The sequence below is a fragment of the Microtus oregoni genome, unplaced genomic scaffold, assembly GCF_018167655.1.
Source record: "Microtus oregoni isolate MIOR12 unplaced genomic scaffold, Mior012 000002F_ref0000024, whole genome shotgun sequence".
NCBI lineage: Eukaryota > Metazoa > Chordata > Mammalia > Rodentia > Cricetidae > Microtus > Microtus oregoni.
In genome coordinates, this window is record NW_024543061.1 from 58729295 (window position 1) to 58751454 (window position 22160).

The 22160-nt window shown below is 45.0% G+C and overlaps 1 protein-coding gene across 1 annotated transcript; it reads left to right on the plus strand.

Moving 5' to 3' along the window:
• The first annotated feature begins 13920 nt into the window (after positions 1-13920).
• LOC121438604 (zinc finger protein 239) lies at positions 13921-21195 on the plus strand. Its single transcript, XM_041638903.1, has 2 exons — positions 13921-13989; positions 19415-21195. The coding sequence occupies exon 2, from the start codon at positions 20346-20348 to the stop codon at positions 20949-20951; it is 606 nt and encodes a 201-aa protein (XP_041494837.1). The 5' UTR covers positions 13921-13989; positions 19415-20345; the 3' UTR covers positions 20952-21195.
• Positions 21196-22160: the final 965 nt, after the last annotated feature.

Consider the following 22160-nt stretch of genomic DNA (forward strand, 5'->3'; position numbering starts at 1 on the left):
TGCCACCCCAAGTCCAGACAATCTATGCTAGCTAGCCACCCCAAGTCCAGCTGGATTTCTCTGTGTCCCAAAACCAGAACATGTGGTACCTTCAGGAACAGGGTCTTGTTATCTTGTTTTGGTGTGCAATCAGCAGGAAGGCCATTAGACAACTTTTGACTGGATTGTTGCTTTCTTGGTATTTAGCTTTTGACTTCTTTGAATATTCTACATATTAATCCTGTTACATGTGTTAACTGGCAAACTGGGTGCCTCTTTACTCAGTTGTTTAACTTTGTTGTTTAAGACTCTTTTAACTTCACACATTTGTTGACTGCCAGCCTTACCTCCTGAGTGACTATAGACCTATGTAGAAAGTCCTTACCTTTGCCTAAATCTCAAAATATTTGTCCGTTAGCAGTTTTAGAATTTCAGTTTTTATACTAAAATCTTTGATTCTTTCAGAATTGATTTTTGTATAGATGGGGTCCAACTGCCAGGTTTCATTCTTATTTATTTATTTATTTTATTGAGGCAGGATTTCTCTGTGTAGACTTGGCTGTCCTGGAACTCTGAAGCAATAAAGAAACTGCTTTGGCCCTCATAGGTTAAAGCATAAGTGGGAGGAGTAAACAGAACAGAAGGCTGGGAGAAAGAAGCTGAGTCAGGGAGTCGCCATGATTCTCCCAATCCAGACAGACGCAGGTTAAGATCATTCCTGGTAAGCCAGCTCATGGGCTACAGCAGATTATTAGAAATGGGCTAGTCCAGGTGCGAGAGCTAGCCTAGAAGAGGCTAGATAGAAAATGGCCAAGCGATGTTTAAAAGAATACAGTTTCCATGTAATTATTTCGGGTAAAGCTAGCCGTGGGGGCGGCCGGGTGCCAGGGACGTAGCCCTGCCGCCCTTATTTCAACAGAACTCACTCTGTAGACCAGGTCATCCTCAAACTCAGAAATGAAATCTGCCTGTCTCTGCGCCCTCCATGCTGTGATTAAAGGCTTGTGCCACTGCCACTCAGCCCCAGGTTTCATTCTTTCACATGTACCTATCTAGTTGTAACAACACCATTTATTAAAAGGGCTGTCTTTTCTCCAATGTGTACTTTTGGCATCTTTGTCAAAGTCAGGAGGCTATGATCTGCATGGTCTACACCCAGACCTTCCAATCTGTCATCACATCTCAGTTTTAGTGTCTGTGTCAGGTTGATCTGACAGGTGTCAGATGGTATCTTAAAGTTGTCTTGATTTGCATTTCCCTGATCGCTAAGGAAGTTGAGCATGACCTTAAGTGTCTTTTGGCCATTTGAAGTTCTTCAGCAATAAAAAACAAGGACTTCTTGAATTTTGCATGCAAAAGGATGGAAATAGAAAACACTATCCTGAGTGAGGTAAGCCAGACCCAAAAAGAGGATTATGGGATGTACTCACTCATATTTGGTTTCTAGCCATAAACCAAGGACACTGAGCCTATAATTAGTGATCCTAGAGAAGCTAAATAAGGAGAACCCAAAGAAAAACATATAGGCATCCTCCTGAATATTAACCTTCAGCAAGCGATGAAAGGAGACAGAGACAGAGACCCACATTGGAGCACAGGACTGAAATCTCAAGGTCCAAATCAGGAGCAGAAGGAGAGAGAGCACGAGCAAGGAACTCCGGACCGCGAGGGGTGCACCCACACACTGAGACAATGGGGATGTTCTATCGGGAACTCACCAAGGCCAGCTGGCCTGAATCTGGAAAAGCCTGGGATAAAACCGGACTCTCTGAACATAGCGGACAATGAGGAATACTGAGAACTCAAGAACAATGGCAATGGGTTTCTGATCCTACTGCACGCACTGGTTTTGTGGGAGCCTAGGCAGTTTGGATGCTCAACTTAATAGACCTGGATGGAGGTGGGGGTTCCTTGGACTTCCCACAGGACAGGGAACCCTGATTGCTTTTCGGGCTGAGGGGGGGGGGGGCTTAATTGGGGGAGGGGGAGGGAAATGGGAGGCGGTGGCAGGGAAGAGACAGAAATCTTTAATAAATAAATAAATTAAAAAAAAAAGAGTGTGTGCTCTTAACCACTGAGCCCCATGACTCTAGCCCACAAAGGAATACTCTCAACCAACATTTCCACTCAGGGAGTTCCCCTAGATGGGGGAGATTTGTAAACATCTCCCTTACCAGTTCAGAAATTCAAATTTATAAAATGAACTCTAGTATCAAGTATCACTCTCTCCCTGGCCTGAGTTGATGTCAATATGGTGTCTTCTCATCTCTGATGAAGATTGGCAAGAAGGGCTGTCATGTCTGCTTGGGAAAGAGAACATCCACCTGCACTGGGCGTTGTGACAGCAGATGAGAAAACAATTCCCCAACCAGCAACGTATGGGATAACAAAGAGGTCTACCAAGGCCACAGGCGGAATCTTTGAAACTTGAGCATGAGAGGGATTCCAGAATCAGGAATTCCAGGAGAGGCTGGAGAGAGTGCCTGGGATTAGACAGAAGAGATATTGGGACAAGGGATGCTGAAGTTACTTTTTTTAAAAACTTATTTATTATGTATACAGTGTTCTGCCTGTATGTCTGCCTGCAGGCCGGAAGAGGGCACCAAATCTCAACATGGGTGATAGTGAGCCACCATATGGTTACTGGGAATTGAACTCAGGACCTCTGGAAGAACAGCCACTGCTCTTAACCACTGAGCCATCTCTCCAGCCCTGAAGTTACTCTTTTACAGATGATAAATCACAGTGAGAAAGTTACACAAGATCTGGGGATGGATCTAGAGGGGAAAGGAACTACTTTTCTAACAGACCTTGGGGCTGCTTGCTCCTCTCTGTCCTAGCCTGAATAGGGGAAATAAATGTCCCCTGTCCTCTGAAACTGCAATTATGTGGTTAACAAGTAAAGACCCTTGCTCTGTGTATATTTTCTTTCCTGCCTTTTCTTGCTCACAAAGAGTATTCTCCCACCCAAAGTCATTGGTAATGTGCAAAAACTGTTGCTAAAATGTGAACTTTAAGTCTAAATGGACAGATTTTCCTGGAGACCCTCAATAGGAAGAAGCTTGGTAGTTACAAGTATATGTACAGAAGATCAATTTTGCAATGATGTGCCAGGAATATAATCTGGGTTAAACTCTTGTTCAAGAAAATGAAATAACAAAAAAAAAGAAAGAAAGAAAAAGAAAATGAAATAAATAGTAAGTAGGGGAGAGAGAGAGAGAGACAAAAAAAATTGTTGAGAAAGCTTTAAGTTTGAAGTCTTATTTTATATTTTTGTCAAAAAGTGTTGGGGGCTGGAGAGATGGCTCACTGGCTGCTCTTCCAGAGGTCCTGAGTTCAATTCCCAGCAACCACATGGTGGCTCACAACAATCTGTACTGAGATCTGGCGCTCTGCTCTAGCGTGCGGGCATACACCGAGGCAGAATGTTATATACATAATAACTAAATAAATCCTAAAGAAAAAGTGCTTAAAAGATTTTAGATAAGATTTTTTTAAAAGATATTTATCTAAATATTTTAGATAAGGGTGGATTTTATCTTAGGCATTTAAAACAGAAGACAAAGTCCTGAAAGTTCGAAGTCATCACAGAAGTTCTGAGTAAGCTGAGTAAGGCTTGTGGAAAATGAGGTTTAGGATGATAGTGATTCTGCCCCACCCTACCCCATAGTAAGTTTCTCCACCGCAGATGCAGAAAGCCAGATCACACTGAACTGAAAAAGAGTAACAACAGGTAAATTTGAGCAGAGCAACTCTGGGGCAAGTCTCAGAAATAGGCCAGAGAAGTGGCACCCCCGAATGAAAGCAGGGAGACTTTATAGGCCAGGGGTAATGGCCTGTCCACCACAAGGTGGGTTTGTGCCCAAGTACGGTCAAAAACTGAAAACTTAGGTGGGGATTTGGGCAGCTGGCAGTTAACTACAGGGGAGGAACTGCAGAAGCCAAGATTGCTCAACTGGGCTTTTGGTGCATTTTCTCTGTTTGGGGGGGGGGCTCTCTCCGTGGGCAGGGTTTGGAGAGAAGGGGGGGGTAATGGGGCTTCCCAGACCAAGCAGGGGCTAGCTGGAGGTTCCAACCAACCAGATACATGTTAGATGACTAAAGTTTATTAAAATCCCTAAGGTTGGGGCTGGAGAGATGGCTCAGCGGTTAAGAGCACTGACTGCTCTTCCAGAGGACCCGGGTTCGATTCCCAGCACCCACATGGCAGCTCACAACTGTCTGAAAATGTAGTTCCACGAGATCTGACACCTTCACACCAACGAACATAATAAAGTTAAATAAATAAATAAAGTTTAAAAAAAAAATCCCTAAGGTCAGACAGGTATTGTGGCACATGTCCTTTGGTTGTTTGCTTGCATTTTTTTTTTTTTTTGAGATAGGGTTTCTCTGTATAGCTTTGGCTGTCTTGGAACTAGCTTTGTAGACCAGGCTGGCCTTAAACACACAGAGGTCCACCTGCCTCTGATGGAATTAAAGGAGTGCCAGGCAGCCTTTAAACCCAACACTCTGAGGCAGAAGCAGGTAGACCTCTGTGAGTTCTGGGATAGCCCGGTCTACAAAATGAGTGAGTTCCAGGACAGCCAGGACTATGTATAGAGACCCTGTCTTAAAAAAAAAAAAAAAAAAAAAATCCTAAGGTTATAGTGATCTATTTTGGTAACAGACACAAGAACTGGCCCAAAAGAACAAGGATTGTGAGAGCCAAAGTTAAATTTAAGTTTTAATTACTATGCCTTAGCAATCCGTGGAAGAAAATGCCTCTGCTCTGCAAACGCCTTGCCCATGGACAGAGAGCTCGTGAAATGCTGGAGACTGTTGTTTACTGGAGATAACCAGCCACACATCTTCACTCCCCTAAACAAGTTTGTTGGACCCATCTGCACTGGATGTGCTTGATGATGTGTGAGAGGGAGGTTCACAGACAGGATATGTGTCAGGATAGATGTTTGTCCCTGATTGGATGTAGGCTGGAGGTACATCAGGATGTATGCTTGTCCCTGATTGGACTTGATGGGAAATGCAATGAATTATGGGTTTTCCTTCTTAAGTCACAACAAACTGTGACTTGGGGCCATTTTTCAGGAAACTGGATGTGGACCTGATCAGAGCTCATCCACCTAGCCAGTATTTAATTAAAGTTTGCTTCAAATTCGGCCTTAAACTATCGTAGTGGTCCTATTCTCAGTCTGTGGGATTAACAAGGTGTAGGTACAGTCAAGGTAATTGCTTGTGGTTTTGCTGACATTGGCTGGTTTTTAACCTGGGGAAACTGAGTCATAACAAAACCAAGGTTAATTTAAAATTTGGCTGTTTTGTCCAAGACTTACCCAAAATTGCAAGACTGGTAAAGCCATCTTTTGGAGAGTTCAACAAAGTGTGGAAGCCTAGCCTGCATCAGTGAAAAAAGACAGTCAAAAGACAATTTCCTAGCCCTTTTGGTCAGGCAGGGTAGGAGCTACCTGATGACCAGAGAGGCCACAAAAGTCTTCAGAGATTGAACTCTAAGCAGGGTATATCTCTTTTTGTTTGTTTCTTTGAGACAGGGTTTCTCTGTAGCTTTGGAGACTGTACTGGAATTCATTCTGTAGACCAGACTGGCCTCAAACTCACAGAGATCTGACTGTCTCTACCTCCCAAGTGCTGGGATTAAAGACACAAGGTACTACCACCAGGTTTAGGGTATATCTTCTAAGGGGGAATTAGGATGTGTGATGCAATACAGAGTTATAATGGGGTAGGTGTTATCATTTATAAAGAGGTAAGGCCTGAGGTTGGTGCCACGAGGGTCGGGTGGAAGTTGGGCGGCAGCCACCGGAAGCCTAGGCCACCCGAAGCCTAGGTGGCTCCCCTGGTAGGTGTCCTGAGGTCGCACAGGAGACAGACAGATACCCCATGCAGAGAGAGCTGTGGTATAGAGTTTATTTAGTGGGTTATGGAGGGGGAAGGGAAGGGGGAGGAAGGAGGAAAGAGAGAGAGGCAGAAACTGTATCTCCAGAAGATGCAGGCTGGAAAGGAGGCAGAAGATGCACTAGCCTCTGTGGAAGGAGAGGGGAGGTTGGGAGTGGGTGGAGCTTGTCTCTTAAATGGATATATAGATTGAGACCCTAGGACTGTCCCCTTATGAAAGGATATATGGATTGAGACCCTAGGACTGTCCCCTTATGAAGGGATATATGGATTGAGACCCTAGGACTGTCCCCTTATGAAGGGATATATTGATTGAGACCCTAGGACTGTCCCCTTATGAAGGGATATATAGATTGAGACCCTAGGACTGTCCCCTTATGAAGGGATATATGGATTGAGGACCCAGGACTGTCCCCTTATGAAAGGATATATGGACTGAGACCCTAGGACTTTCCCCTTACGAAGGGATATATGGATTGAGGACCTAGGACTTTCCCCTTATGAAAGGATATATGGATAGCCATACCTAGAAAAGGTCACTGACCTCTACCATGGGAACCAAATATCGGGTTTTTGGGAACCTTCACTTTGATCTCTCAGATCAAGAGGGCTTCTGGCCCAGACTCTTCCGCTCAAACTCCCAGTGCAACTTTCCAGCCTGGAAATGGAAAGTGAATGCTGATAAAAAGCTGAAAAGAGGATAAATTAGAACAGATCTTTGAGGGGCCCATTCTGGTGCTGTTAGCTACTGAACTGCAGCTTAGATAACTGAGCAGGCAATAATGCCCAGAGAAGATGGCCCAGAGGATAAGAGCACTGGCTGCTCTTCCAGAGGTCCTGAGTCCAATTCCCAGCAACCACATGGTGACTGACAGCCATCTGTAATGAGATCTGTCACCCTCTTCTGGTGTGCGGGCATACATGGAGGCAGAATGTTGTATACATAATAACTAAATAAATCTTTTAAAAAAAAGCCTCTCCACTAACTTTTCAGTTTAATGAATATCTAGCCCAATGAACCAGCCAGCTTTCGTCTTGGGCTTTGAAAAAGCCATCTTATAGTAAAGAGAAACTAGGTTCATTCCTACATGAGAACAAAACAGGGAAAATATACCTTGCAAGTTAAGCATTCAGTTTGCAGCTAAGACAGTTAAGGATTAAGTTCCTAAACCAGCAGTCTTTATTCTCAGCACTCAGGAGGCAGAGGCAGGTGGATCTCAGTGAGTTCCAGGCCAGCCTGGTCTATACAGTGAGTTCCAGGAGAACCAGGGCTTTGTAGAAAGCCCTGTCTCACAAAAGAAAAAGAAAGAAAACTGCAAAACGAAATTCCAGTAGTAAAGGGAGATACAATGTAACCCCATCTCTTTTTTTTTTTGTAACCCCATCTTTTAATAATCAAAGGCTGGGGATTGGAGAGATGGCTCAGAGGTTAGGAGCACTGGCTGCTCTTCCAGGGGACTCCATTTAACTCCCAGCACCCACATGGCAGTTCACAACTGCCTGTAACTCCAGTTCCAGATGTGACACCGTCACACCAATGCACATAAAATAAAAATAATAAAATAAAAAATCAAAGACTTAGAACAGGGACCTTTCATAACTAGAACAGAAAGGCTAGGAATACACAGATAAAAGAAAGTAAAGGCCTCAGAAAAGCTACGGAGTTGAAACTGGGCGTAATGAAATAAATCCATGGATGGAATGCATGTTAATTGAAGAGGTTGCTATCCCACACAGCAGGGAGGCCAGCAGCTACATAGCAGGGACTCTGGAAGTTTGCACCACAGGGAGGCCAAGCCTTGTGCCTGCTCCAATCAACTTTGAAAGTCTCAGGAATGGAATACAGGATCTTCTTACAGGACAAGGTACCCCAAGGGACGCCATATTGTAAGTCCTTATCCTTTCTGTTCCTGACAGAAACCCCCTGTCCAGACTTTCTGACCTCCCTGTATAGGAACCATTTACACCTCCTGCCTTAAAAGTGTGTGGGGGTCGTGTGGGAGGAATTGGAATTCTCGAGAACTGTGTGTGAATGTAAGGGTCTCTGTTTTAAGGCTAGGAACTGACTCAGCAGGATTTGAGTCCGTACTATTTTGGTAACAAACCAAAAATAAAAACGTAGACTGGCCTGGACAGTAGTGATGCATGCCTTTAACCCCAGCACTCAGGAGGCAGAGGCAAGCAGATCTCTGTGAGTTCAAGGCCTGCCTGGTCTCCAGAGTGAGTTCCAGGACAGGCTCCAAAGCAAAGCTACAAAGAAATCCTGTCTCGAAAAGGAAAAAAAAAAAAAAAGGCCCTTCAGAGACAAACTTAAAGAGTTAGCAAATAAATACTAATAAAAATTAATAATAACAAAAATAATTAATAAAAACATAAATGACCTCTTTTCTACTCTTGTGAAGTAAAGGTTTGGAAAATGAAAAGGGTAATGACCTCCATCCTGCCCTCTCCTCTGAGTCTAGAAGTGATTGTAGTAGGACATTGTGTGCAGTCACGCAAAGACTGACTGAAATAACCTATAGGTAGCAAAAATCCATGCATCATATTAAAATAATATGTTACTAAACACCTCAGAATACAAAAGTCAGGCTTCTCTTAGAATTTAAAGGAGGAAAATGTACTGTAAAAGAGGGGGAAATTGCGGAAAATATAAATAAAATGTACTGTCCTCCCTATTAAAGGGTTAAATAAAACAAAACTCCATTTTTTTTTTAAATAAAATGTGTAAAATAACCCTGTTGGAGGAAATTCAAGTCCCCCTAGAAACTTCAGCACTTCTTGAAATCAAAATATTCTTCCTAGAAACACTGCCCTGTATTAGCCAATCATGTAACAATGGGAGGCCCAGCCCTAGCCACTCAGAGTGAGCCACACAGCTCTTGGCAGTAGGCATGAGGAACCAGATGCATCTCTGCTAGCTAAGCTTGCCTGTTGCCGCAGCTGTGCACCCTTCTGCACAAGGAAAACTTTGCCTTGCTGAAATACTTTGAATTCTGTGGTCATTTTTTGTTTTGTTTTGTTTCTGTTTTTTTGAGACAGAGTTTATCAATAACTGTGGAGCCAGTCCTGAAACTTGTTCTGTAGACCAGGCTGGCCTTGAACTCACACCTGCCTCACCTCCTGAGCCTCCACCTCTGTGGTCATTTTTTTTTTTTTTTTTTTTTTTTTGGTTTTTCGAGACAGGGTTTCTCTGTGGCTTTGGAGCCTGTCCTGGAATTAGCTCTTGTAAACCAGGCTGGTCTCGAACTCACAGAGATCCGCCTACCTCTGCCTCCCGAGTGCTGGGATTAAAGGCGTGCGCCACCATCGCCTGGCTCTGTGGTCATTTTTTTTTTTGGTTTTTCGAGACAGGGTTTCTCTGTGGTTTTGGAGCCTGTCCTGGAACTAGCTCTTGTAGACCAGGCTGGTCTCGAACTCACAGAGATCCGCCTGCCTCTGCCTCCCGAGTGCTGGGATTAAAGGCGTGCGCCACCACCGCCCGGCCTGTGGTCATTTTTTAAACATAATTCTTTATTGATTTTTGGGAATTTCACATTATGCACCCCAATCCCACTCACCTCCCAGTCTCTTCACATCAGTCCCTCACTCCTGCAGCATGCCCCCCAAAACACTCCCTCAAAATTAATTAAAAAGAAAAGAAAACAAACAAAAAGCCACCTTGCTCCTCTGTCTTTCCAACACCTATTCATTCATCCTAGTGGCATTGGGACCCCCAACATCCTGCTGAGTCATGCATAGTCAGCCCATGGTTACCATTATGCAAAAGGTAAAAGATAAACAACAGATAGCTTCATAAACAGAGAGCAAAACATCATCAGATCAGGTGCTCAAACATTCAGCAGAATTGGAATGGGCAAGATTCCTTAGCACAGTCAATGGCAGGTCCTGAAGAGAGCAGAGTAGCCCCTTGGAATCATATCCAAATTAAAAAAACAAAAAACAAACAAACAAACAAACAAACAAAAAACAATGGCAGAAAAGTGTCAGCGAATTAGGGGCTCACACACATCCAGTAGCTCCTGCAAAGCTGAGTAGCCAGTCAGGGGAGGCATCCTCCTAAAGAATAAAGACAGTTCTGAAGCCACCCAGCAGAGACCAACTGGGGAAGCTGAGGCAGTCGTGGGGCTTCTGGTTGAGCTTTCTCACCACGATGAGCCCCATGGTTCAACCCCCAGCTTCTCTTTCCCAGCGAAGGCATTTTTATATCATGGAATAAAAACTATGGTCACTTCTGTTGGAAACGGTTCACTTTCTGCCTTTCTCAAGGACACAGTTCTTTTACTCTGGCTGTTTTCTTCCTGGCCCATCCCCAGGCAAGGGATCTCAGAGGTCACTTTTGTTATGCCCAGACTCGCAAAGTCCCCCAAAAACCAACAAGGAGATCAAGTCCCATATGTAAAAGCAAAGAGCCTTTATTTTATGCAAGTTTGCAAACTCAGCCTCTCCACATGTCCAACGTATTGGAATAAACAGAGTTTATTCAGTTAGAGTTGGGTTTTTATAGTAGTAAAGGTGGAGGTGAGGGGTTTCTGAGGTTCAGGACCCCTGATTGGCAGACATTTGTCTAGGGGTGTCCTGGTAAGTGTGCTGGCAGGTAATCGTATCTACTACATTGGAGTTGGAACATTAGGCATTTCCTTTGGATGGTCTGTTCTTGGGTTGTGGTTCTTCCTGTGTAGACCGCCTTGGTGGGTCACTCAGTCTAGGGGTGTAACCCGCCTAGCAGGGTCAGTTATTCCAGGGTCCTGGAGAGGCGCTATCTGGAAGATATGGGCGGGTGAAAGGAAGGAGGCCAAGCAGGGTTCTTGTCAAAGTCTCCATTTATTAGAGTATGGTTACAGCTTATATAGGATGAGGAATTTGGTCCACGTCGGTCACGTAGGCCAGGAGGTTACAATAGGTCAGGTCACGATTCCTCGGCCACGAGTTCACACACCTAGTTCTCTAGATAATTGGAGTGTGGGGCGGGTTCCACTAACAGATAGCTCTCTATTAACAGATAATTGGGTGTGGGGTAGGCTCTGTCAATAGAACAATTGTTAGGGTGTGGAACTCCTTGCAAACCCCTCAGGGTGATGGTTCCTGTAATGATTTTTAGGGGGAGATGGCTCCTGATATTCCTGCAACCAGGTATTGCTTCAGGGTAAACCACTGAGACTCCATTAAGCTATCAATATCACCTACTCTGGCAGGTGATAATGGTTGGAAGTAAAGAGTAGTCTTGCATATTGAAAACGCTGAACTTATACCAGATGATATAAAATTGACTTCATTATTTATCCAGGTGCAAAGTGGAATCAGGAATAGGCTTTGTCCTATATACATAACACACATCCGATCCCATACGGGTCTGTCAGGTCCTCTAGCACAAGGTAATGCAGAAATTGATCAATTATTAATTGGAAGTGTGTCGCAGGCCTCAGAATTTCATAAAAAAAAATTATGTCACAAAAACCACAGAGAAACCCTGTCTCAAAAAACCATATATATATATATATATATATCAATAGCAAAAGTTTAAAGAGTTTTCTATTACATGGCAACAAGTTAAGTAGATTATAAAGAAATGCCCTACTTGCTCTTTCTATAACCAAACACCGCTGCCTGCAGGGACTAACCCAAAGGGTACTCAAAGGAATAAAATCTGGCAGATGTATGTGATCCACTTTGCAGAATTTGGCAAATTAAAATATGTAGACCACACCATTGACACTTATTCAGGTTTTCAGAGGGCAACTGCTTTAAGCTCAAAAAGGCTGATTCAGTAATCACACATTTATTAGAAGTTATGGTCATCATGGGTATACCTGCACAAATAAAGACAGATAATGGTTGAGCATATGCCTCTAAGAAAATGAAATCGTTTTTTGCTTATTATAATATTAAGCATATTACAGGTATACCACAAAATCCTACAGGCCAAGCAGTTTTAGAAAGATCAAAACAAACTATAAAAGATGTTAAACAAACAGAAAGGGGTGGAAAATACCCCCAGAAATAGGTTACATAATGTTTTATTAACCCTGAATTTTCTTTTTTTTTAAATATTTATTTATTTATTTGTTATGTATACAATAGTCTATCTGTGTGTATGCCTGCAGGCCAGAAGAAGGTATCAGACCTTATTACAGATGGTTGTGAGCCACCATGTGGTTGCTGGGAATTGAACTCAGGACCTTTGGAAGAACAGCCAGTGCTCTTAACCTCTGAGCCATCTCACCAGCTCCACCTTGAATTTTCTTAACGCCAATGAGAAAGGGACAACAGCAGCAGAAAGACATTGGATAATGGAAAAGTCTGCTGAACTAAATCAACCGGTTTATTTCAAGAATGTGTTGATCTCACAATGGAAGCCAGGAGATGTGCTACGTTGGGGAAGGGGTTTTGCTCTTATTTCCACAGGAGAAGAAAAACTATGGGTACCATCAAAATTTATAAAGATTAGGTTTGAAAAAGAGAAACCTCTTGAGAAAGAGAAATGACAGCTCATCCACAACGGTGACAACCATACAAGTGGTAAGGAAAGCATATAGGGTTGGGGCAGGGATCTGCTCTTATCTTTACAGGAAAATACACATCTTCAAAAATTCAAGAGACCCTAGATGTTTGAATGCTGACAAGGTACATGGTATCCAGAAATGGATAAGCAGGAAACAAGGAAAAAGACTGTCAAATCTTACCAAGACAGGGTAAGATGGTGTTGAAAATCTTCCTGCCTCTGAAAATGGTCTGTCAGTTACACTAGGCCTTAGCCAAAGTTGTTTGTCATTTACAAAGGTCACATTCAAAAATGATGCAATTGGGCCATCCAGTTAAAATGCCTACGGCCAAGGCTGAGAACCTGAACCCAACGGCTAGGACCCACATAGAAAGAACTGACTCCTGCAAGGTGTCCTTTGGCCACCACATGTATATGCCCACACACGTACACATGAAGATAAATGGACAAACTGTATAACTGAATCACAAAGAAATTGCAAAAATAGTCTAGTGTTTGAGAGTTATGATTTTTGTATTGGGCTACATACACAGCTTCCCAGGGGCACATGTGGGCTACAGGTTGGACATGCATGACACAGGTTTACCTGAAGACCCTTTTGGGAGAAGACAGAACACACCAGGAAAGCGTTCTGAAGTCCTTTTGGTAAGTGAAACTTAACTACAAAATAACACTATTAATTCCATACAACTTTGCTGACATTTCCTTTCAGAAATAATGGCATCAATCATTGTGCCTCTTTTTGCTAAAAAGGTGGCGCACGCCTTTAATTCCAGCACTCGAGAGGCAGAGACAGGCAGATCTCTGTGAGCTCGAGCCTGGTCTACAGAGGGAGTTCCAGAACAGGCTCCAAAGCTACTGAGAAACCCTGTCTCGAAAAACAAAACAATCAAACAAACAGCAATAAAATATATATTTTGATCTGGGAGTCCATTGATCTATTAAATCAAGTTATGATCAACTTTTTTTTGTTCTTTATATCCTAATACCTTAAATTGTTGGTTTTATAAAATAATTTATTTATGTGGGGGGGAGGGGTGTGTACATGAGGCCAGAAGAGGGTGCCGGGTTAGAATTACAGGCGGTGGTAAGCTGCACCATATGGATCTGGAAACGGTCCTCCGGAGATAAGAACATGAAATATACAGTGACCAATTCTTTTCTTTGTTTAAATTTCTGACATGGGCTTCTCGAACTCACGATCCTCCTGCCTCAGCCTCCCTGGTCATGAGATTACATGCTTGCACTACATTGCTCACTTGGAGTAGTTAGTTAACAGGTTCAGAAGATTTTTAAGGTTGAAGACGATATTATACTGGTTATTTCCCCTCCAGCAGCATTTTAACAAATGAAAACGACATTTGGATATTATGAAATTATTTGTATGTGTCTGCAATGAAAAGAGCCAAAAACAACTTGAACGACGGAGAATCCACTTCGGCCACAAATTGCTAGATCGCCAATGTAGCAGTGGCCCACCGTCTCCGGAAGTGGACTCGGAAGTAGGGCTTCACCGCCCGCGGCCTGCTGGGACTTGTAGTTCTAGTCCTCGATGATGCCGCGGAGTCCTGCGTTTCCAGGTGTGAATCCTACCTACGGAGGTGAGCAGGGCTGGGCTGCCTTAGGGGCAGACAGTAGTGTCTTGGTCCAGACGAGGGGATGCCGCAACCCGGAGCCAGGCTCAGATGCTGGGAACGCGCCCTGTGGCCGTGGCCCCACGTGCTAGCAGCCGCGGTACCCCGAATCACGCCCCGGGACAAGGCCACCCCACGGAGGCCAGGCTCCTCCTGCCACAGAGCAAACCGCTGCTCTGAGGACACCCTCGAGCTCTGGCCTGGGCGAATCTGAGGACTTCGTGGTTAGTTAGCTAGCCTTCTCCGCTCCTGTCGAATGACTTGGCCTTTTCCCAAAGATGGTGTTGCTGGACATCAGGAGACCACGAAGGACTCCTGAGAGATCCCGAGGGGTACCGAGGTTTAGGCTGCGCAGCACTACCACCTGCATTCTGGAAACCCGTTAGATTTCTAAGGAGAAGAGGTCAGGGAAGGGGTATTGTGTAGCTGGAATACACATTTAGAGAAGACACATAGAACCTGAGAAAGCCTATTCCAGAACCTAAGCACAGAATTAGGGAAATCTGAGGAGATGGGCATGCCCTAGAAAACTATCTTTCGAATAATCTGCCCCAGCCTGAGAATGTGATGAAGTTCAGGGGTGGTTTGGAGTTTCGCCAAAAATACCTCGTCTCTGAGCTGGACACAGGTTTTCTTAGAACAAAATAGACATTCGCATTGAGTATCTGCCTAGAGTCAGATCGTGTACCATGTGATTTTTCTCTTTATTGTCACGCTTCATTATGAGATTGGCTATGCAATACAAAGGGAAACAAGGGCTTTGGGGCATTAAAATGTATTAACCTAGCAAATCATATCGTCCGGTTCTGCATAGTGTCCACTGACTGCGAAGTTCCACGTTAGCTGTCACTACACTGCCTCGCCACCGGGTGGAGCCCTACTTAAAGCATCCAGGTTCTCCTGAAAGGTTCCAGAGCGTTTTTGCAGCTAGAAGCTGACTTTTTCCTTTCAGACATTTCACTCGTGTGTTCGATTTTCGTTGCTAAGACCGAAAAATCTTAGGTAATGAGTTTGTAAGGAGTGACTAGTTTCTTCTCACAGTACAGTCGTTTTAGTCTGTCAGTGCTTGACCCGATTTCGGACCTATGAAACACGAGTGTGTTCACTTCATGTGGGATAGGACCTGGATCCCAATATCGTTTTTAAGGGCACTCCCACAGTGACCTAAATTCTTCCTACTAGGTCCTACCCCCTAAAGACTTCACCTCCTCCCAATAGTGCCAGAAGTTGGCCACCAAGCCCTTTTTTTTTATTTTTTATTTTTTAGATTTTCGAGACAGGGTTTCTCTGTAGTTTTTGGTGCCTGTCCTGGAACTGTTTTTTTTTTTTTTTTTTTTTTAAATGCTGCAAGATCCCCGGTGGCAGTAGGCAGCAGAAATGCTGTAGGTCCCAAATGGTGGCGGCAGGCCATGTGGTGGCAGGCAGCGGGCCCTGGGAGCAGCCAGTCCCAGGCAGAGACGGCTGCTGGTCCCAGAGCAGTGGTTGGTTCCAGGCAGGGAGACACATTGCGGGCGGGCAGAAGACAGAAACATGGATAGACACGACATGCAGGGTGAGGTTGAATGTTTATTCAGGGGGTTATGGAGGAGGAAAGGTGAAGGGGGGACAGAGAGAAGGGGGGGAAGAGAGAGAGAGAGAGAGAGAGGAGAAAGACACAGAGAAGGGGGGAAGCTGAGAAGTGGGGAGAGAGGCAGAAGCGAAGCTGCCTCTCCGAGAGGAAGATGGAAAAGAGAATGAGCTCAGGCCAGAAGCTGAAGATCAGCCTGCCTCAGTGGATGGGGAGGGGAATCGGTGTGGCTTGTCTCTTAAAGGGACCAAAACCATAACAGGAACTAGCTCTTGTAGACCAGGCTGGCCTCGAACTCACAGAGATCCGCCTGCCTCTGCCTCCCAAGTGCTGGGATTAAAGGCGTGCCCCACCACCACCCGGCCCACCAAGCCCTTTGAGAACCAAGATCAAAACTGTAGCTCATTGGAGAGCATTCAAAGTTAGTATTTGCTACATCTGAGGCTTGGGAAAACAAGATTAACTCAAGTTTTTTGCCAGGCAGTGGTGGCACAGGTATGCAAATCTCTTAAGAGTTCGAGGCCAGCCTGATCTACAGAGTGTGTTCTAGAGCAGAACAGAAACTCTGTCTTGGGGTGGGGGGACTGGAGAGATTAAGAACACTGTCTGCTTTTCCATAGGACCCAGGGTTCAATTCCCAGCACCTTTGTGGCAGCTGTCCATGGCTCAGTTCTAGGGGATCTGACACCCTCATATAGACAGACATACAAGCAAAATACCAATGTACATAAAAGTAAATTAAAAAAAAATTTTCAAAGAACTCACCCTTTTGGTGAGCAGATTATGTGTGTGCAAAAAAATAATATGCAATTGATGGTTAATCTTAACACTTGGTTGAACTGCGAGATTTCTGTTTTTGTTTTTTTTTTTGTTTTTTTTTTGTTTTGTTTTGTTTTGTTTATTTTCGAGACAAGGTTTCTCTGTAGCTTTTGGTTCCTGTCCTGGAACTAGCTCTTGTAGACCAGGCTGGCCTCGAACTCACAGAGATCCACCTGTCTCTGCTCCCCCAGTGCTGGGATTAAAGGTGTGCGCCACCACCGCCCGTACTGCGAGATTTCTAGGAATCAGTAAAGCACACTTCTTGAGTTTCTGAGTCTTTCCAGGCATTAGATCCTCTAGGCTCATGAATGTCTCATTGGTGAATCTTTCAGGCTATTAGAAGGTGGTAAAACTGCGGCAGGTGGAGCCTGCTTGGAGGAAGTAGGTCACTGCGGTGAGGCGTGGCCTTGGGAGTTGTCTGTTGCCATGGCTCTTTCCTCTGTTCTACTCCATTTTGTGCCTACCTTGAGGTGAACAGCATGCTTCCCACAATCCCCACCGTGATGGGGGAAAGCCTCCAAAACCATGGCTCAAAATAAATTGCTCATGCTGGTATTTTGGTTACAGCAAGGAGAAAACTGACCCACGTGTATTAACAGCAATCGCTGTTAGCTGTGGCAATGATGAGCGTGAGGAACTTGATTAAACAGCCCCACTGTGGTCACAGAGGCATGCCTAAAAAGGTATGTCAAAATCATGTTGTGAGCCAGGCGGTGGTGGTGCGCGCCTTTAATCCCAGCACTCTGGTTTTTCGAGACAGGGTTTCTCTGTAGCTTTGGAGCCTGTCCTGGAACTCCCTTTGTAGACCAGGCTGGCCTCGAACTCACAGAGATCCGCCTGCCTCTGCCTCCCGAGTGCTGGGATTAAAGGCATGCGCCACCACCGCCCGGCTGAGGCTGGAAGTTCTGGAGTGGATAGAAGTGATTGAACAAGCAGAAGCAATGTGGAAAGGACTGAGGTAGACTGTGCCGTCTTTGCATGACTCCAGGAATGCTATCATGTTTCTTCTGCAATCCTCTTTCCCACCCCTAACTGAACCACTAGAGACTGTAGGAGAGACTTTGAAATGGAAGTGGAAAATCATATGATGGCCTAGCTGTAGCTCCAAACAGTGTGGCGTTTGTCCAGTAGGAGTAGGAGACTCGTATCCTGGCCTTCCTCTACACTTGCCTCAGACTGTTAGTCCCCTTTCCCACAGTAAGTTAGCCACATCTTCTGCAGGCTGTTCTTTTCCTGAGTTGCTACCTCAGCCTCGGGTGAAAACTGATTTAACTAATCCAGCTTGTGAGATGGCACTGCCCTCTAAGACACAGCTCTTTCCTGACACACGACTGAACTTTGGGCTCCATTTAACGCCTATCATTCTGTCACTCTGCTTTTCGGTGTGGCTTGTTGGCTGGTACCAATCATGAAGGCATAAGCAATAGAAATTGAAAGTGAATGCTTATAAAACAACAAAATCGTTCTTCACCACAGGTAGTGTGAGAAATATTACTCCATCAGACAAAATCCTGGATAGGAGACTCATGAAGTTTAGTGATTGAATAATTGGATTCCTTTCGTGTGCCAGGCCCTGCGTGAGGCCTTGGGGAATAAATGTCAGCTTCTCTGTGCTGGGGAACTTTGATGGGAATGAGCCAAGGCAAGAAAGAATGTGGACAGACAAGATAAGCCACATAAAGAGAATGAATAATTTAAACCCAGAAAAGGGGTAGGGAGCACACTCTGGATTTGATGGTCAAGCAAGTACATCTTCGGGAAGGCAGCAGCTTGGCTGAGACCTGAATGACAAAGAACATTCTGGACAGAGGAACAGCTATTCTGGAGTAAGTTTGACCTGACTCAGGGACCACAATCTCTAAAGCCAACGGTCTTCATAAGAGGAGTGGTTGGGGTTTGGGGACTGTTGCTTCTTACAATGAGCTACTTTCAATTTCCCTAAATGTGTCCCCTTGAGACACACTAGTGGCCAGGCCCCTCCCCCTGAGGACCTCCAACTGCCAGGTTCCACCCACAGAACACTCCTAACTGCCCTACTAGCTGAACCCAGCCCGTACCCTACAAAGCCCAAGCTCTGAACTTGAAACCCCACCAGTCCCACCCTGGAAGGCTGCACTCTGAAACGGTCCACCCCCACTCTCCAAGAAACTGTTTAAACCCTGCCTTCCGCTCAGTTCTCTGCTGTTTCACGCCCAAGCAGAGGCAGCCACCCTCATGGGGTTTTCCCTTCCAGTGACTCTCTTGTGTGACGTTTGTTGTGCAGTGTGACTTGTGGTATTCTTTGGCTCCCAACTGCTAGGACCCTTCCATCAGAGCTGTAACTCACCCTAAATGGGTCACATTTTCTTTCCTCTTTGTACTTTTTTTTTTTCCTGTTTTTTCTTTATGAACTCTTGCGGCACGAAGGGTTGAGTTTTACTGCCTGCATTCTGCTCCCACAGCTGGCTGGCTTACAGTATATTGTATTAATATGTTTATAGGCTTTAGTTTGGTGTTATCATTGTTGACTGTATCTGTCTTTCATCCCAGAACTAACTTGTCAGGCAAAAAAGATTTCTATTTTGTTTCTTATAGCTCTAACAGTTATGAAAGTACTAGACTGATTAAATGGACATCTAGTCAAAAATAAGTGAGATGGAATGAAATACTCCTTGTGGCAAGGTGAAGGCCTCCTGTTCTTTCACAGGAATAGAAGAATCTTACCAGCTCTGCTTAAAAGTGGAGAAGAAATGCCTTTCTTCTGAACCCAGCTTTCCCTCTCCCAATGACAACCCAAAAGATATAAGCACAAAGTAAGAGCTGAGGCTGTAGTACAGCGCTAGAGTATTTGACTAGCATGCACGGGATCCTTGGTTCAATCCCAGCACCACCAGAAAGAAAAAGGAAAGGAAGAGAGGAGAGAAGAAGCAAGCAAGCTAAATTTCGAGTAAATTACCAAGTGTTCAGGCCTTGGATCCTCTTATTCTGGAATTCTTTCTTCTTACCACTGAATTCTCTATTTCCCAGGAGAGCCAGACAGTTCCGTGGTGTCTTCAAGAGGCCTTCAGGGAGCCAGAGGGATGACTCAGAGACTACGAGCACCCGTGGTCTTGCAAGTTCAGTTCTCAGCACCCACACAGTGACTCACAGCCGTCCGTAACTCCAGTTCTAGGGGATCCCATGACCTCTTCGGACCTCCATAAGTACCAGGCAGGCTCGTGGCGCACAGACTTGCAGGCACAACACTTATGCAAATGAGATAAAATTATTTAAAAAGAGAGAGAGGGAAGACTTCAGATCTCCTATAGTGGTTTTCCTAATGGCTGATTTGGGAAGAAATGGTCAGTCAGTACCTGGGAGTTGACTTTATATTGCGAATCTCCAATAAGTACAAACAGATGTTGAAATAGATTCCAGTCAGTGATTTCACAAACACTGAAGGTGAAAAATATGTAGTCTTAAGTCCCAAGCTGAGACTCGGAGGAAAAAAGTTCTCTTTGTAACTGAAGAAAGAACTGAGGAAAGGAACAGGGGTAGGTGTCTTCCCATAGACCCATAGAGAATCTTCAAGTTAAACTTACACCTGTGACAGAATGGGTACCTCTATGCTTCCCTGGTGAGACAACTTGCCAAAATGTCCAGTTCAAAGACTCTTTCATTCCCTTTGACTGTGACAGTGAAGACATCTGTAGATGGAAGCCACCATTAGTCCCCTGCAGTCTTCAGAGGAAGCACACGGAGGAACCCTGTTACTGTAATGACTTCGGGAAGGCACTTATCACAACCCAGATGGTCATCTCGTCAAGAAAACTCTCACTTCAGAGAAACTATGCCTCTGTGGTCAGTGTGATGAGAACTTCACATCAGAGACCCCACCTGAAAGGAAAGAGCTGTGGGCGTGAGCAGTGTGGGACGGGCTTCCCCAGGAGCAAGCCTGTTTGTCCATCAAGCGATCTACATGGATGAGAAACCTTACAAGTGTGACAGATGCGGGAAGGGCTTCACCAGGAGCTCAAGTCTGCTCGTCCATCACGCAGTCCACACAGGGGAGAAACCTTACAAGTGCGACCGGTGTGGGAAGGGCTTTAGTCAGGGCTCCAAGCTACACATCCACCGGAGAGTCCACACTGGAGAGAAGCCCTATGAGTGTGCGGACTGTGGCATGAGCTTCAGCCAGCGGTCAAACCTGCACATCCACCAGCGTGTCCACACAGGAGAGAGGCCGTACAAGTGTGGAGAGTGTGGGAAGGGCTTCAGCCAGAGCTCCAACCTCCACATCCACCGGTGCACCCACACGGGAGAGAAGCCCTACCAGTGCTGTGAGTGTGGGAAGGGCTTCAGCCAGAGCTCAGACCTGCGCATCCACCTCAGAATGCACACCGGGGAAAAGCCCTACCACTGTGGCAAGTGTGGGAAGGGCTTCAGCCAGAGCTCCAAACTCCTCATCCATCAGAGAGTGCACACCGGAGAGAAGCCCTACCACTGTGGCAAGTGTGGGAAGGGCTTCAGCCAGAGCTCCAATCTCCACATCCACCAGCGGGTTCACAGGAAGGACCTTCCTTAAGTAACATGGGCCTGCTCGGTTCAGAACACTTTTATTGTAAGGATGAATATTTTTCATGGCTGAGGGTACAGATCAGTAGTAGAGTGCCTGCCTAACATGCATAAAGCCCTTGGTTCAGAGCCGTGAGGTGGTGGTGCCGGCCTTTAATCCCAGCACTTGGGAAGCAGAGGCAGGTGGATCTCTGTGAGTTCTAGACCAGCCTGGTCTACAAGAGCTAGTTCCAGGACAGGCTCTAAAGCCACAGAGAAACCCTGTCTCAAAAAACCAAAAAAAAAAAAAAAAAACCCAAAAAAAATAAATAGGGGCTGGAAAGATGGTTCAGTGGTTAAGAGTACTGACTGCTCTTCCAGAGGATCCAGGTTCAATTCCCAGCACCCACATGGCAGCTCACAACTGTCTGAAGATCCAGTTGCAGGGGATCTGACACCTTCATACCAATGCACATAAAGTTAATAAAACCATGAAAAGAATAAATAAATAAATAAATAAATAAATAAATAAATAAATGAATAAATACATAAAGCAAGCCCTGGGTTTGAGTTCCAGTACCTGCCCCACACATTTCCAGGTTAATACTTTGGACTTGAAGGAGTGTGTGTGTGTGTAGAGGGGAGTACATGTGCTGTGCAGGCATGTGCATGCATGTGTGCACATGGCTGTGGAGCTCAGAGCATCTTGGGCACTTAGATGCCTGTCACTTTTGTTTGAGACTTGGGTTGATCACTTGGTCTGGAATGTTACTAGTAAGTCAGGCAGCAAATCCCGTGGCTCTACCTGTCCCTGCTTCCCAGCTCACCACAGCTAGGTTTACACATGTTTGGTGATGCCACACCCAACTCTTTTATGTGGATTCTGTTTGGAGCTTGCAAGACAAGAGCTTTACTGACTAAACTATCTCCCCACGCCCTGGCTTAATACTTTTGACTCTTACCTTTGTAGTCCGCAAAAGAAAAAGATAGTAAAGATTACTCAGATGTAGTCCCTCACAGAAAACAAAAATCAATCCTTCATTTAAAGTGTCTGAGCACCCTGCACATTTCACGCGCTACAATGAATGGACGATTCTGGTTCCTCAAATGGGCAGAGTGGACATTGCAATTCTGCTCATGTTGTTAAAAGTACATTCCACAATTTTAACTGCAGGAACTTTGTATCTTTCCAAGCACAGTATGCTTCCTTTGTTCGTATTCTCTGAGAAATTGGAATTCA